Source organism: Rhipicephalus microplus, chromosome 4 (assembly GCF_043290135.1).
Source record: "Rhipicephalus microplus isolate Deutch F79 chromosome 4, USDA_Rmic, whole genome shotgun sequence".
Lineage (NCBI taxonomy): Eukaryota > Metazoa > Arthropoda > Arachnida > Ixodida > Ixodidae > Rhipicephalus > Rhipicephalus microplus.
The window spans coordinates 11,723,704-11,741,897 of NC_134703.1; the positions used below are offsets into that span (position 1 = coordinate 11,723,704).

An 18,194-nucleotide genomic window follows, 5' to 3' on the forward strand; every position below is an offset into this window, starting at 1 on the left:
GTTTTTTACGTGAGTAAATATGGTATGGTTGTTGTAACCAGTAGATTGTTATATCTGGGTCCGACTATATAGTATTTTAACGTTCCATGCTCACTGTTAGCTGTTTATGTGACATGTATGGAAACAAATGCTTACTGCAGTGCAGACTCATCAATCTCTGAGACATAATTATTTTTTCCTGTTCGCTCATTGCAGCTTGTGGAGGTGCATCCAAAGAGGATAATTGTGGAACTTCTGCCTCAGATGATGCCGGTATTGTTGAAGGTAAGCCTGACAAATTACATTGTCAGTCGCATCTTTTTTTACCCCTAGTATTATGTGTCTTTAGTTTTGGGATATGTAGATGGTTTTTTAGTTTTTTTTAACCACAGACAAAGGGGGCCTACAATCATTAATGTTGGAAGTGTTAAATGAATTTCGAAGCCACTTGTTTGGGTTTCTGGATCTGAAGCTTAAATTTGTCACAGGTCATATCTGCTGGGTGTACAAGCTAATAAGCCATTAGTGCCATTCGAAGTAGGTCTAATGCCACAACATTCTTTCTTTATTATTGCCCTGAAAAAATCGTGTTGCAATTTAATTTCAGGGAGCTTTAGTAAACACCTAAAACACCACTTATGACATCTGTTAATTTATGTCACATAATCTCTTCTAAAAAGCTAAAGAGTACCGAGGACCAGCATAATGCAAGGAAAATCTAAAGTTTACTCTAATACCATATATGCATGGGATCCCGCAGAACTTGAAAAGGATGAAAAGCATGGCAACGTTAGGCTCAGAAAGCTGTCAACCATGTGTGTAAACAAACCCACAGGCAGTTCCGCGCAATGAATTGTAAGCCTACCTTGGTAGAATGTGCAGAAAATGTTGTGTATTCTATCCCTGTGGAAAAAGGTACGTGGGCCAAACTGGAAGGTGCTTAAACATACGGTTGAAAAATGATGTGAAAAATGCTATTAGCGGTCATCTTGGCATCCATTGTAGGGGCTGTGGCAGCCCACCGAACTTTTGCGACACAAAGGTTCTTGCCAGGCACAAAGAAAGAAAAACAAGGAAATCGCACGCCATAAAGATAGGTGGGTCATCCACAACCCTCTCTCAGAAAGAAATTAATTTTTTATCTTTGAGATGAACACGCATGTTGGCAGTCTGAATGGTGATACAGTGACGTTGACGCCATGGTACAAATGCGTTTGCATTGTTAAATAAAGATCAGTTGTAAATCAGCACTTTGTCCTCTGCTTTTTCCCTGTCGTTTTTTACTATTCTTTTGTATCAGCTCTTGTAACGGCAGTGCGAACTGGCGCTCATTGGCCGTGAAATGGCCCTTGCGCCACAAAACATCAAAACATCAAACATCATCATGTAACGGCAGTGCACCAAGTATGAGCCCGTAAATGGGGACAAAAATTTGAGAGAAACGGGCTTAGCCGCTTTAGTGTTTTGGCAACAATAGTGAAAAGTTTCACGATGACTTTACCAGTCATCTTAGCAGTCATCTTTACCGATGTGCTGCCAGTGAATGGTTACGGAGCATGGCATACTGGTCCAAAAAGTTTTACCAAATGGCTTAGTCCTGTGCAAGGGTCACACATCGTCGAGATTGCACTGGTAAAGTGTGGCCTGTGGGTGTATCCTGGTGGTGGTGCTTGCTTGAACCAGCGGTACAAAAGTTATTGAGACCGAGAGTGGCTTCATCCTGCCTGGGGTTTCCTTTCCTGCTTGCTGCTGTGATGCCTGGCATTGCAGGCCCTTCATTATGCTGTCATTCATTTGCAGGCGTACGACCACAACGAAAGTTCTGTTCGGAAGGCGGCAGTGTTTTGTATGGTGACGCTGCATGGCGTAGTTGGCTCTGATTTGATGAAGCCACACTTGGCTTCCCTTACGGGATGCAAGGTATGTGACTAGCTGTTTGCTGTATCACTTGTTCAGTGTGCAACAAATGCCAATAGCTTCAATGTGAGAAATACCAATATCAGCATTATCTGATCATGACAAAGTAAAATCTAAAATGGTCTATGCTTTATTTCAAGTAGAGCTCTACTAATAAAATCGGCATAGTTTGTGTGCATCCACTGCAGAGAAGCATGGACTGCTGGGCAATTTTGCAATTTATCTTAAACTGAAGTACAAAAGGAAGACATCAACAACTGAGAATTTATTGGAACAAACAGGCATAAGCAGTTACATGTAGAAGAAATTATTAGAGAGAGATTGTATTAATGACGCACTTACAGAAAGGCTGCCTCAGCGGCAACTAACACTCGTGAAACATGAATTAACTGCTTTGTTAGTAAAATACAATTCTGTGATTTTCAGTGCTATCGTATTCCTCAGTTCACTGTCGTATCACTGAGCCAGGGTGCGCAGCCACACACACTACAATTCAAAGAAAGGTTAGAGCACCGTTGTCCCTTCAGAGATGGTGATCCGTAAGCCTATCATTTACACAATGCCCTGTCTGTCCATAATAACGCTTCGCACATGGTAGCGGAATGGTGTTGTACACCACAGCCCAATCAACCTCTTTGTCCCTGTGCTTGACCTGGCGAAAATCCTTGCCTTGTTTCTCACCATCGAGCTTCCTCTGCATCGCTGCACAAACGTTTGCCAGCCGAAAAGAAAACATTGCATGCATACCTCGCTCCCACTTTAACTCTTTTGTTACCATGCCTATTCAAATTAATCACCAGTGATCGACACTTTGGGTCGTCAATTTTTGCCTGTTGAATTGCTTTTCGAAAACCGAATACTTTTTAAATGTTAGTCCAGCCACTTGCTAATGGGGGGGGGGGTCTATTCTCTCCCACGCCTAGCCGTGTGTTGCTTTGCTGTGTCTGGGGAAAAGGGGAGCCTAGGGGTTGAGCAGACGCCGGGTGATTGGACCTTTAAAACCCCCCGGCAGAGGCAAAAGACCCCTTTGGCCCCGGTTTCACGTAGACGGCACCTCTGGGCTGACCCACCCAGGGGAAATCTGCAGTCGCCTTTTCCTATTTCTCTCTCACTACATTTTCGTCTCTCTCTCACACTTTTTATCTGTCCTGCAATCTTCTTGTTTCTGATTACTTCAGAATTTTCTGGCGGCGAGGGTTAACCTGATTAAGCTATCCAACCTCGCGAAATTGTAGCAGGTTATAGCAACGATGCATGGCTGGTGTCTTCAAGTGTTTGTTGTTCAACCTTGTAGTGCCCTTGGTGGGCTCGGTGGTGGATGGGGACCATCGCCGTTGAACTTAAGTTTTTTAAGACAAGTAACTTCCCCCTTCCGCCCCCCCCCCCCACCCCCTTCGTGATCACTCCCTGAAAAGGTGGCACACCGAAGACACATTCATGCTCAACACACCAAAGCTGACCTTCCCAAAATACCACGTTCTCTACAGTCAAAATGAGAAGACAGTCCGAGCCATTATAAAGTGACAAAGATGGGAAGTGCAGATCTTTTCGAGGTTCGTGACAAAGCTCAGTATGATTAGCTGTCTAAACTTGTAGCATTTGGGGAAACCCCTGTTTCGGTGGGCCCACACAGGTCAATGAACGCTGTATGTGGCGTGATTTCCGATGATCTCACTGAACTTTCTGAAAGTGAACTGCTCGAAGGTTGGCAGGACTAGAACGTGGTCAAAGTCTAACGAATCACAATAAGGTGCAACAACAAACAGACCCCTACAAAACACATTACAATTACATTCGGTACTAGTGACCTACCGAAATCAATTGAAACTGGCTAATGTAAGCTCCGTGTAATACCATACATTCCCAATCCTCATCGATGTTCCAAGTGTAAACGTTTCGGGCATGGATCGCAGAGTTGCAGAAGGCGCGCCACTTGCGCAAAGTGTGCATCCGTACAACACATATCCGACAATTGCACCTCAGAAAAAAATCATTGTCCCAACTGTGGAGGAGACCACGCTGCCTACTCAAGATCATGCCCCACATTGAAAAAAGAGCAACAAATAGTCGAACTTAAGGTCAAATTTAATCTGCCATTTCAAGAAGCACGTCAACAGTTCGCTCCACACAACCAGTTTTTCCCCTCCTTCGCCGATGTGACGTGCCGGGGCGTCATGCCACACCTTTCTGCACCTGCAAATGTCACAAAGAGTGTGGCCGCCATAGTGCCACCAGTGCCCCCGGCTGGAGCAGCCTGTACTGCTCTGCCATCTGACAAACTGAGTCGGCAGACCCCCATGTCTGCTGGACCTCAGACCGCTGCAAGCGAGTTAGGTCCGAAAGTTCTGTGCCTGCCGAGCAGGCACCATTCACCACCTCACAAGAGGTGATGGATACAAGTCCCACTCCTCCGGCGCCTCAGACGCCTTAGGATAGGCACAACTCTTTGGAGCGCACCAAGAAAGAAAAACCCCGAATCACGGGGCCCCCAAAAAGCCCTGTAACCTAACGCAACACTTTTGTACACACAGCACCACACATTAAAATGACACAAATACTACAGTGAATTGTCAGAGGACTGTTGCGAAACCTCGATGATATCCAGAAACTTTTACACAAATATACACCTAAAGTGCTGTGCATTCAAGAGACACACTTAAAATCTAAACACACCAACTTTTTATGTCATTACGTTATTTTTTTTGGAAGGACCGGAATGATGCCGTTGCCATCCGGCAGTGTTGCCATTATAGTCAATCAAGGGATTGCATGCACACACCTACCACTACAGACATACCTTGAGGCGATAGCTGTTCAAGAAGTTCTTTTAAATAAGCTCGTCACCATGCTCTCTCTACATATCTCCACAACACAGTCTTGGAAAGCATGAATTTCAGTCCATCATAAATGAACTTCCAGAATCCTACCTTGTCCTAGGGGACTTTAATGCCCATGGTAGCCTCTGGGGTGACCCTCTCTGCGATGCTCGAGGTCGCCTGATTGAACAGTTTTTTTTTTTTTTCTTTCGGTGCGTGCCTTCTGCATCGAAAAGAGCCAACATATTACAACATCGCTAACAATACATACTTAACAATAGACCTCAGCATAGCATTTCCATCACTCCTGCCTCTACTTGAATGGGAAGTCATTAATAATCCATACGGTAGTGACCATTTTTTTATTGTTATCAGCACATCATTAACAAATACATGTCCTGCACAGGTTCCCAAGTGGCTCACCGACAAAGCCGATCAGTTTCAAAAAAACGACTCCCCCCCCCCCCCCCCCCCCCCCGCCGCGGTGGTCTAGTGGCTAAGTTACTCAGCTGCTGACCCGCAGGTCGCGGGTTCGAATCCGGCTGCGGCGGCTGCATTTCCGATGGAGGCGGAAATGTTATAGGCCCGTGTGCTCAGATTTGGGTGCACGTTAAAGAACCCCAGGTGGTCGAAATTTCCGGAGCCCTCCACTACGGCGTCTCTCATAATCATATGGTGGTTTTGGGACGTTAAACCCCACATATCAATCAATCAATCAATCAAAAAACGACTCTATTAACTTGGACTGACATGGGGGCGTTAAGCATTGAGGACGCTGTGTGCTACTTTACAGCTTTCTTGGTTGATGCAGCAACAAAATGTATGCCACTAACATGTAGACCGTCAGGCAAACGACGAGTCCCATGGTTGAATAATGAGTGCTGTGATGCGCGTAAAGAACAAAATAAGGCATGGAAGTTGCTTAGAGACTCGCATGCACCCGAAAAACTTGTAAACATTACGAACATCAAGTCGCAAGGAAGGAGGACGCGCTGACAGGCGAGAAGGGAAAGTTGGCCCAAATTTTTATCAGGCATTAATTCATACACAGATGAGGCAAAAGTCTGGAATATGGTCGGTAAGGTGGCAGTACGAAAAGGACATTCACTTCCTCTAGTGAGCATACAAGGGGAGAGTTTGGAAGACCAGGCTAACACTCTCGGAGCGTACTTCGAACAGGTTTCCAGCTCATCACACTATAATGAAGCGTTTAGATGATACAAAACCAGAATAGAAAAACAGCGATTAGAGCGCCAACCCACAACACACAAGGCATTCAATGAACCTTTCTGTTTGGCTGAACTACAAGCCTCACTTACCTGCTGCAATAAATCTACCCCAGGCCCAGACCATGTGGCATATGAAATGTTAAAACACCTGCCCACTGAAACCCAGAAAGCTCTCCCCTCCCTGTATAATGCGATATGGTCTTCCGGTGAGCTACCCTCAGCCTGGAAGGAAGCTATCATTATCCCAATTCTAAAACAAGGCAAGGACCCGTCCTCAGTTTCCAGCTAAAGGCCAATAGTGTTAACCAGCTGTCTTTGGAAGGTCTTTGAGAAAATGATTAACAGGCACCTGATGCACTTCCTTGAAACTAATAGCCTGCTTGACCCATGCCAGTGCGGGTTTCAAGAGGCTAAGTCGACTACTGACCACATTGTCTGCATCGAGGCGCAAATTCGCGACGCTTTTGTTCATAAGCAATTTTTTTCTTTCTGTGTTCCTCGATATGGAAGAGGCATATGACACTACATGGCACTTTGGCATATTGCGAGACCTGTCACATTCAGGGGGGAGACACGGGTATGGGAGGCCGAAAATTTTCCGAAAAACCGATTTTTTTTTCATAATCATTAAGGTCTAAGAAAGCTGTTCCTAAAATATTATAGCCCTGTAATGCATATTCATCGAGTTATTGGGTCGCAAAGTCAGTTTGATGACCATTTTCGCTTCCGAAGCCACCTCAAAAACGGTCATATTCAACGCCGCAGCGCGCGAGAACCGCACCAAGTAGCGTGGCCGTTTTGGTCTCATTTTAAAGACGCTTTTTTCCTATTATCTGTTCCTAGCAGAAGAACGTTTTTCGTCTAGCAACAACGCAGCTATCACGCATAAAGAAAAACTGAATACTCGCACATCATTGGTGCGTTTTTGTCATGTGGGGCAGTTCCCGGTTTCCTATTGGACGCGAAGGGATTCATCTGCTAGACAGCGGCGTGCAAGCCGCCATTTTGCGTAGAGGCCTAACAACGGCTGTGCATTCGGTGCAATGGCAGGCGGTCATCGGAAGTTCCGGAGTGCTCATGCGTTCAAAAAAAGGCGAAAACGGTGTCCGAGAGCCCGCACCTTATCACCAGCGAGACTTTCTGCCGCCGAGAACTCTGAAGAAGCAGGCTGTGCCAGCGCTATCACCGCCGGCGGCACCCGCGATCGCGGACGCGATAGCCGCGTCCCAAGATCACACGAGAGCTGTGCGCGTCGACACTCCCCTGGTTTCCGAAGCTGAAAAAGTGGCCATCGAATGTCGTGCGAGTGATGTTCTGCAAGATCTTTCATCGAAGTCTGCCACAAAACGCAAGCGGTCTTTTTTTCGAGACTCTGATGGAGCCGCAACGCCTGGTACGCCGTTCACCATCGTTAGCTTAGAGTTGGTCAACGAACTTCTTCAGTGTATGAAGTGCGGTGTGTGTGGAGGGCTTGGCAGAATCTCCAAGGAAGACCGCGAATATGGCATAGCCGCGAAACTTGTTCTCACATGTGACGAGTGCGGTTAACTGAGGACCGTATGGAGCTCGCCAAGAGCAGGGGGGGACGCAGCGCATGGCCCCTTCGAAATTAATGTGCTCGCGGTTCGCGCGGCAATGAGCTCAGGAAACGGGCAAACTGCGCTCAACAATATTTTTTCCGCCCTAAATATTTCACGGAGAGGCCTGCACACCAAGACATACCAGGATTATGTGAAATTGAAAATGAACTCTGCTGCGCGCGTTATTGACGACTGCGTGAGCACCGTGAAAACGGTGTATTCCGAACTCAACTATGGAAATCCTGGAAATATTGCCGTTTCCTTTGATGGGAGTTGGCTGACCAGGGGCCACTCATCCCATATTTGTGTAGGGACCGTGATTGAACTATTCACGGGTTATGTGCTCGACTTCGTCGTCCTATCGAACTTTTGTTTGGGCTGCCAGCTAGGGCCGAAGGAGGACAACCCAAGGTATGCCGAGTGGCTAGCTGGTCACACTTGCCAAAAGAATACCTCCAGTAAGCCAAGACAAATGGAGGTGGAAGCAGCACAAATTTTATTTGACCGCTCATTGGAGAGACATGGGCTCCGCTACACAACCATGTTCTGTGATGGAGACAGCCGGGCCTTCAACAGTCTGCAGGAGGCGCAGGTATATAGCTTCGTGCCAATAGAAAAAGAGGACTGTGTCAACCATGTGCATAAGCGCATGGGCACAGCACTTCGAAACCTCCTGCAAAAACAAAGAGCCGAAGGAAAGCCTAGCCTTGGCGGCAAGGGCAAACTGACAGGCCAGCTGGTCACAAAGCTCACGTCATATTATGGATGGGCTTTACAAAGCAACCAAGGAAGCATTGAGGCCATGAATAATGCTATCTGGGCAACCTTTTATCAAGTAGCATCTACTGATGCAAGCCCTCAGCACTCTCACTGCCCAACTGGTGAAGAGTCATGGTGCAAGTACAACAAGGCTGTTGCCAAGCAGGAGACTCCTCCGAATCATCGCTACAACCTGCCGGAGTATGTGGTTGATGCCTTGCGGCCTATTTACACGCGCCTCTCTGACAAGAAATCGCTGGAGCGTTGTCAGCGAGGCAAAACACAGAACCCAAAAAAGAGCCTGCACTCCGTCATCTGGTCGCTCGTGTCCAAAAACAAACACGCGTCGCTTTTCACCATTGAAGCTGCTGTGGCCGAAGCTGTCGCAAGGTTCAACGCTGGCAAAGGGAGAGCAGACGCCACCATATTGAAGGAGCTGCACCTGCAGCAGAGTGTTGTGACCGCTGAAAGATGCTCAGAAAAGGACAGTCGCCGACTAGTGGCATCGGAGAAGAAGCATGAGCATGCTGAAAACTTCAAGCATGCCATGAAAAGAAAGCGCACCAAGGAGAATGATGATGACTACATTCCTGGTGGCTTCTAACATGATTAATACACCGATTCACACCTTTTCTTGTTAAATATAAGTGCCCAGCATGTTCCTAAACTTCTTTTCTCGTTTTCTCAAAGCATTTTTCATCACACCCTAAGCCATTGCCCCCAGTATCTTTTGATGTAGCAGTCGGATTTTGATAATTCTTGCAGCATTTGAAAGCTTATACATTGATTAGTACAACAAAACCAAATAAATGTAATATTTTTATTTACAATAGTGATTTAATTAGCAACAAACTTAAGCAACTGTTTCAGATTTCTAATGAGTATACTTGTTAAGGCCATAACCCTGGTACCAATGAACCTAAAAATAAAATTATGGTTTTGTTGCACTCCCTGGTCTTCATGGAATGCTGTCATATCAAATTTGTAGCAATATTTTATGAGGGAGATGTCAAAAGGCTGGGCAGAATGCAAGTTTATGTAACAGTCAATATTTAAAAAATCTAAAAGTGATAGCAAAAAACTAATTGCATATTTGTTTTCAGCTGTGAAAAATACATATTGTATTAAAATTTCAACTGGAAATACTGAAAATTAAAAAAAAAAATTTCAGACCAGTGTTTCCCTTTAGGTGTGCAGGGCAGAATGCTGACAATCATCGAAAGCTACTTGGCCGACCGGACATTCAGTCTCCGAATAGGCACTGTTTTATCTCGAATATTTGTCCTAGAAACAGGAGTGTCACGAGGAGGTGTATTGAGTTGCACACTTTTCGTAGTCAAAATGAATTCCTTGGGCTTGTCTCTCCCATGCAATATGTTTTACTGCTCATATGTCGATGATGTACAGGTTGGCTTCAAATCGTGCAACCTTTCAATGTGCAAACGTCAGGTTCAACTAGGGTTGAACAAGGTTTTCAGATGGGCAGATGAGAATGGGTCATGAACTCAACACGCAAAAAAGCGCTTGCGTGTTTCTTGTGTGTTGTTCTGCTAAAGAAGGGGCCTCCATCCTGATCCCAACATTAACCTGCATGGCCAACGTCTGTCTGTGAAGGTCGAGCATAAGTTCCTGGGGATAATATAGACGCAAAACTAACCATCATACCCCACATCAAGCATCTAAAGAATAGTTGCTTAAAAACCTTGAATATGTATTTTGAAAGCATTGTCACGCACTACGTGGGGTAGTGATAGGAAATGTCTGCCAGCTTTAAACTGGCTCCGCATTAGCCCTTTTTCTAAGGCTAACTGCATAGCCTGCACTTGGAGCAAGTCTGTCGTCACGAGCCGCTGTGCCGCTCACTGCTCAATCACATACTCGCCGAGCAGCTCTTCAATTTGCGGAAACCGACCCTGCTGTGGTCCAATGAAACCTTTGCGTGAATCTTTGCTGTCGACAATCTTCTGCTTTTGTTTCTGCCAGTCCCGCACGCACGTTTCGGGAACTCCGAACGACCGCGATGCGGCCCGATTTACGTCCGTTTCGGCACACGCGATGACTTTTCTTTTAAAAGCGGCATCGTGGTGCCCTCGTCAAGTTTTTGGAGTCTGCCCTTCCATGTCGTCGATGCTAATGCACTACATACGAAGTGCCGCACATGTGAAACACATAGGCAGAAATGGCCGACGCACTTAGGGGGCGGCCATTTTGGAAATGCCGATGGCAATAAAATGACCGTATTCATTTTTTTTTTTTTCGCACTCGATTTTAACGTGCATGCGATTTATGAACTCTCTTAACCAGAAAGAAGCTGCGCGTTAGATTCGAGTAATTACAGTACATGTCTTCTGTATGCTATCTCAAGGTTAATGCAGATGAAGAACATCACACTCGCTCAGCAATTAATGAGTTGTCCAGCTCTGCCCTGTTCAATAACTGTCCTTCGCTGAGGCAGCCCTACTCACTTTGTGTGAGAAGCCTCGCTGAGGAAGCAGGCGTGCCACTTTTAGAACACCGTTTGATGGCTCCCGCAACATATCCATCACTATAGCAGTGGCAAGTTGTAGACTGCGATCTATCTTTCATGGACCTCACTAAACACGCACCTACTGCACATATCCGCACATACTTCTTCGAACTACAACACAAAGACAATTGCTCAGAATTTTTCACAGATACTTCAAAGTCTCACACTGGTGTGTTCTATGCAACTGTTGGTTCATCTTTTTTTAATTCTGTTATTTTACACTCTGAAACAAGCATATTTACCGCAGAATCTCGCACAGTATCTGTGGCCATCAAGCATATTAAGGAACTGCAACTACAACGCGTGGTAATATACACAGATTTGCTGAGCATAGTAACAGCTCTGAAAACAGTTAGAAAACATAAAAATCCTGTCTTTGCGTCTCTACTCTCTAATATGCAAGATATATGCTCTCAAACGACGTATTGTAGCGTGCTGGGTGCCAAAGCACCGCGAGATAGCTGGAAATGTGTTGGCGGATCAGCTAGCTGCATCCGCTCAAGACAACGCTGCGGCCAATACATCCTTAGCTGTCCCTGCACTTGATCTGAAGCCTTCTCTATGATGGGAGCTCAGTGCATGGTGGCAGTGCCTTTGGGATAGGCAAACACAAAATAAACATGTTATTAAGCTGGAACCTAATCGGCAGTATCCAGATCACGCTACACACAAGTAACACTTAACAGGCTACAGTTAGGATGCACACACTCAACACATTCAAACCTTTTGTCTGGTGGTGACCAACACACCTGTGTGGAGATCCACATACTAGTTGAGTGTAGTGATTTAGATAAGAAAAAAGCACTTTTTGTTGCCCTACCAACAGCAGCTCCCACTACATGCTCATCAGTAGGGATCCGCTTTTTAAACTTCAATCACTTTTTACGTTTTTAAGAGATGCACATAGTTTTCACCCCATATTCTGCGGTGGTCCATAGCTCTGTACGGAGGTCTGGCTGTCATTTATTCCACGTGTTTGACGTCACCACGATGATTTTAATATTTTTGAGTTTTAACCCGCTTTACGGTATGGACTTTAAGGCCCTTTTACAGCCGCGTAACATCGTTTCAATGACAGACTATTGCTCTTCGTTTAGTCTATGTTTACGGCGCTCTTTGGCCAAGAATGGCGCTTGCGTAATAAAAACCCACTCATCATCATCGTCACACTGCCTGCCGAAGCAGAGTTTGAAAGACAGCTTTGCCGCAGTGCAAGTGCTTTGGGGATAAAACAGATAAAAATCGGAAAGGGCTATTGGAAGTTGACTCTTTGGCTTCGAGGAGTTTGAATAGTTCGAATTTTAGTGTGAATCAAATCGAATAGCTAGCATTATTCAAAAGACATTTGAAAGGTCGAATATTTGCTCACCCTTAAAATCCACTTATGCTGCGTAGCACTAACTTTTGGTGTGACAGTGTCACTAATAAAAGTAAGGGCAAGCTTGCCGCAGTTATGGGAACAGGGGGAACCAGTTTTTTGTAGCATCCTGTCAGCAGGGTACTGAAACCAAAATTAAATAGAAAACGAGTGTCATGCAAAATTATTACGCTGCTTCCACCCCATCTTTAAATTCAGGGGGTTTTGGTCTCCAATTACCAAAACAGAAATTGAATTTGATAACTTGGTCTCACTATTCCTTGGCAATTTGATAATGGTGTGTGTTTCTTGACACTGTGCATGTAATAGTGTTCCTTCTCATTTCGTTTTTTTTTTTTGTGACAGTTGAAACTACTCAACTTGTATATTCAACGAGCGCAAGGCAACAGCAGCGGAAGCACACCTGGCTCCCCTTCAAACACTGCATCATCTTCGTCCAGTAACCCTTGAACTGGAAGTACTGTGCGAGCAGCAGCTAAAAAAAAATGAATTAATGAATGCTTCTGCATAGGCTGTCACCATTGAAACTGCTTATCGCCAGTAACTGTGGCCCCATGCCAAGCTTTAGCTGTTGCAGCAACTCAAAGATGAACTTAGTCGAGACGTTCCATACGTTGGTGTTTTTTTTTTTTCCAACTGTGGCACTACAGCATGCGATTACTGCGAAAAGAATGTCTTCAGGTTTTTCATTGCAAAAGGGAGCAGTGCTTTCCCTTCAGGTGAACGAGTTGGTTGCTTTCAGGGACTCGTTTTTTAATGACTTGTGCATTTGTACGATGTGTTTAAAATTACTTTCATCAAGAGTCTTTGTGGCAGTGCAGATTAGTTGTGCAGGCAAGTTGCTGCAGTGTGAGTTTCAGGGCAAGGCATGCTCTCAACTTATGAAAGGCTCTTGCATACAAAATGTGGTTCCGGCCAGTTGGACTTAACGCTCATTCACGAAACACACGACCCAAGTGAGCAACACGAGGGATGCTGCTACACCTGCCTAAATTCTGTTAAGCGAGCTTTTGTCGTGCTAAACTGCCATAGTGCAGGGGCTGAAATAATGTTGTGTTCATGCTGATCATATGTTTACAGCCTAACCCCGCGACAACGAAACTCATGGGGTGCAAAAAATATTTCGTTGAAGCGAGAATTTCGTTGTAGTGAAATCGAAAAAAATATGGCTGATCTGAGCTAGCTAAACAAAGGAATGTATGTTTTTAAAATTAAAAAAGTTTCCGCTGCTTCCTATTCTTTCCCAGCAGCGTCATGGCGCAATTCATAGTCATGCATAGCGAGGCCATGGTGAAAACCGCTGAAGTAACGCCTATAACTTCATTCGTGAACGTACCAAACAGTAGCATTAACACGTTAACACCAGCAGCCATCTGCCGTCAAAGTGTATCCAACAACGCCAAGATAGAGCCATGGTATCGCGGAGCGGTGACTTTTGTCTTATTCTATGCCATTTTTATCATCCAAATCTCAGGGCTGGCTGATTTGGTTGATAATGCAGAACTACCGCTCTGATTAGGTACCACACTGGCCAAGCCTGGATAAAATGATAAGCATTGGAATTGGAAAAGGCATCTCTTCGTGGTTGGGTGCAGCAGCTGCGTGAAGGAAACCATGAACTGAGCGACTGAGCTTCAGCTTCGGATCGTCTGTGGCTTGAAAACAAGCCAGTGGCAAAAGCAGGGTCATCCTTCATGAACAGGGCATTCTCATTGTCATCGGTATCTCGCAATGGCGGCATTTATGCTTGTTGGACAGCGGCAGTTTTTGGTGGTGGCAACGCGTGTTTTAGACTTTGTCAACGTATTTTCAGGTTCTCAAAATGCATGTCTTAAAGATTGGGTTTCTTGTATAGGAATAAATATCTGAGCCTGGAATTGCATCGTGAAATTTTGATGAAGTGGGACGGCTGAAGAAAAAGTGTTTGTTGTGGCGACAATATTTATACATTGACTCCTATGGACTGCTAACGGGGAACCACGAATTTTTCGTTGAAGCGGCGTTCGTTGTAGCGGGGTTCGACTGTACTACAAGTAAGTAGCCTGCTGTGCCAGGCATCTTCCTAGCACACTATTTCTTGTCACACGTAGAATTGTTAGCTCGTGTGCTGTCCTCTTTATCATGGTAGTGCTACAAGGGAATTGTGTGGCTGCCACTGTGTAGTGTTCTACTAGTTCTGTGGCTGAATGCTGGTATTCAGTCTACAGGATGCCCCAGGCAACATGGACAGTGCTGTAAATTTGCTCGCATGTATGCGACTTATTCAGCTTATTTTCTTTCTTGTGTTTGAACACGGAAGTATGCCTTTCCGCAGCTAGTTCTTTTTTTTATAAGCGTTGTTCATGCTGTGTGGGCACCCTGTAAATATATATATGTACACAGTTGGGGTAAATGTGCAGTGATTAGGAATGTTGGGCCATCTAACTTGCTGCTTTGCTCGTGTCGAAATAGAAACATTGCCAAAACTCTCGTAATGTTGCTTCGGTAATTGTATACTAGTTCTCTTTTTTTCCTTGTTGCTGCCAGTGGACATCAAGGGGCAGGTGAAAGAGTGGCCTGTGTGTGTGATTGTGCGGAGTGTTTTCTACAAAAAATGAGTTTGGCACCTTGCCACTCTGCTGTAGCCCTTTGCCTTTTTTGTGTGTGTGTCGAGTGCTCGAAGATGCTCTAATAAAAAAAATAGGCAAAAAAGTTTGCTCTCATATATGAAGGGCGCCACTTTAGCGTGCATTTAGCAAGGTTGTATCTGTTAAAGGAAATAACATTTGTAATTGAGGACAATTGCTGCTGGCAGTTTCATTTTGCGTAACTTGCACAATGCTGCTTAAGGAAATTTGTAGATGCTAGAGTGAACTATTTATATATTGTAGTGCCGCATGCTTGTTTACAGGATCAAATAGAAAAGCCTTTCATTTGCAAAGGTATTACTACTTGTATAGTGTACATTCCCATACAAATCCATGCTTTCTTTTTTTTTACCACTTCACTATCTGCAACAAAGGCACGTCCTAACATCTGTTCCCCCATTAAGTAAAACCCTTATGCTTTTAAGATTTTATTCTGAAACGACAAGTCAGGAATAAACATTTTTACTGTATTGATTTGCTTGTCTGATATGGTGGTTCTTTTCCTTGCTTTGCATTTAATTGTTTTCTTTTTGGGGGGTATGTGTTTGTTATAAATCCAATAAAAATTGTTCTACACAAAGTTAAGTGCAAGCTAAAAACATTGCATAACTAGTGCATCTGAGCATCATTGCATAGATATGTGCTTTGGCACAATGGCCTCAAGTTTGTAAATCGGAAGAGCAGGATATTCTCACTTCGAGTGTACTGTTGTGTTCCGTACCCTTAAACCTCATTGCACTTATCACTTTACCGTGATAGAAAATAGATCATATATAAAGCTGGGCCCCGCCACGGCGGTCTAGTGGCTAAGACACTGATCCGCAGGATCAAATTTCCCATGGAGGAGAAAATGCTTGAGGCCCATGTGCTTATTGAAAAATCCCAGGTGGTCTAAGTTTTCGTAGCCCTCCACTACAATGTCTCTTATACGGTATTTTTGGGACATTAAACCCCCAATAATTATTATTAAAGTTGTATGCCAACAAGACTCTAGGAAAGTATGCTTATGCTGCACTTCCTGCCAGCATTAGAGCACTTATTGGATCCACAGTTCGTTACAGAATATCAGAACTTGCTATACATGTAGCACGATGGAGCTCTAGGTTTGCCTCCAGGCTCTACAGACATTTTTAAACTAAAAGTAGCTCCCCGTTATATAAAAATTCATTGTTTTAAAAAAAGTGGCCCAGATACCACGTTTCGATATGAATAGATTGACCTCGATGAACATTTCGCACAGTAATTATTACCGTGGGATGTATCAATAAATGATTGAGCATAGGTTAACTGCAGAAAATCTTGTTTTGTAGGGGTTCAACATTCCATGACATTCTAATCGTGCCCAGCATGCGGTCACCTCGCTACTCCCGTGCCAGTGTCGCATGTTGACCTTTGGGCAGATTAGAGGATCACGATTTGTACCAGTTTGTTTAACGCTGCACCCTAAGTTTGCAATGCGGGCAGTGTCCGCTCACCACATTTAAAGTGTTCAAGGCACTCAGAGGCTATGCTGCCTTCAGAGCCGCGTCGTATGCATCGCTTGCCAAGCATCATTTTTACAATTCTGTAAATACAAGTTGTGGTTGTGGTCGCTATCTGAAAAATACTGTAAAACGTTTTAGTAAAAGTACAGATTTTGGAGGTCATATTTCTGGTCATGTAACGTAGCAAAAGTGATTGCAGGAGCCCAAACACGTCATAAGCAAGTTCTGTACACGTCATTTAATAACTCGCCGCCACAAAAGTATTGTTTATAGTCCTATCTGTAAAGTGTCAGTGTAATATCGGTTTAAAACAAAACAGGCTGATTTTTTTTCTCAGTAGATATTTTGCTGACTGCATGGTTGTCAGCATAGAAGAAAGAATATACTCCATGGTTGAATGGGAATCCAAGCCATTCCTCTTCTTATTGAAGCAAATTTAGCCCTGAAAATTGTAATGCTCATTTTTTGTGAATTGATTACTTCAGGTGCCTAATCATGACTTGATAATAGCTATCAGATGCAGTGTTGCAGAAGAGCACTTCCTCACACGATTCTGCTTCAGCATATTCCCTAACATGTATAAATACTGGCCCTCGCAATTCGCGGTTTCTATAAGTATCTGTGGTTTCCTTTCGCGCTTTAATGCTGCTGGTTTAGACAAGTGTGCAGGAATATTCGGGAAAATTCGAGGAAGCGCACCGGCTTAGGTGACCACATACCACATGTTTCACACGTTTTCCCTTACGATGTGCTCGCAGCTAGTGGTTAGGTCCTTGGATTCGAAAAGTAGGTCGGAAATGTATGCCTTGACTGTCACCAGGAAGGCCTTTCCTGGAATAGCAGCTGTTCAGGTCCTGAGAACTGCAGGGTAATTTTGAGGGTTTGAAGAAGTGCCGCCGATCGCAAGTGTTTTCCTCAGAGGCATGGCCACTTCGACAGCCCGGTGCGCCGCAGGTCGGTATGTTTACTATATTAAACTGCTAATTCAATGAATCATGCTTGATTGTCGTGTAGCATGTTACGTACTATTGCGATGACCGAAATCTAACTTTATCTTCAAGCTCCCGCCACTTCAGTCTGAGCAAGCGAGCTAAAAAAAAAAAAAACGCTGCCGACTGTGGCGGCTCAATCTCAACGCTACGCCAGCGCCGCTCCTCGAAGAGGATACGAATTGGGGCCGCCTCCAAAGCGAGCTTTTTTCAACTGACGGTATCTAAAAGCGTTGGTGCGTAGGCCCTGCACTATGCAGTGCCATGGCGAAATTCCAGAATAGTTCAGCGCATTCACACGGGCTATATGCCATCATCAAAAGTGAGCACAGCATCAAGAGTGCATAGTAACAGTGTTGGGTGCAAGTTATTCTGGATTAGCTAGTTCCAGATATTTAGGCTTAACAGCCTCTGGAAGGTGTTCTGTATGAACGAATGGTACACCATTCAATTGGACTTTGTTGAATTGACACAGTTTCAGAGTTTTTCGAGCAAATGCCGTGGGATTGATAGGTATCCTTTGATGCCATGTGAGCATATGTGGACAAGACAGCGTTTAGCATGCCCTCCAAATTGGCTCCATTTCTTTTAATGGTCTAATAGTCTAGGTGCCTGCCAATGATAACCAGACTAAGACTGCCCCGACCAGATACAGATTTCCCGACAGAAAGCTTATGCCTCTGCTTTCTTTTGTTTTCGTAATTCTGGGCCCATTCTTTTCTGAACGTGTCAAATGCACTGCAGCTTGCAAACTGTAACTTTTCCATATGGCTATGATGCTTGAACTGCAAGGAATCCCTTGCTACATAAGAATGGGGGCATGGCAAGCTACGGCACAAGTTGTGAAACATGTCATTTTTAGAGGGAAAAAAAAATTGACTAAAAAACTGACTTGGACAAACAAATGAT

General features: G+C 44.5%; 1 protein-coding gene across 11 annotated transcripts in view; it reads left to right on the forward strand.

Moving 5' to 3' along the window:
- LOC119171618 (CLIP-associating protein 1-B) overlaps positions 1-13,264 on the forward strand; it is a 274,680-nt gene extending 261,416 nt beyond the window's left edge. For all 11 annotated transcript variants that reach the window (XM_037422393.2, XM_037422396.2, XM_075892178.1 and 8 more), the window contains 3 exons: positions 196-264; positions 1,780-1,899; positions 12,531-13,264. In XM_037422393.2, coding sequence (XP_037278290.2) covers positions 196-264; positions 1,780-1,899; positions 12,531-12,635 — 294 coding nt within the window. In that variant the 3' untranslated portion in view covers positions 12,636-13,264. The remainder of the gene's footprint in view (positions 1-195; positions 265-1,779; positions 1,900-12,530) is intronic.
- The last annotated feature ends 4,930 nt before the right edge of the window (positions 13,265-18,194 follow it).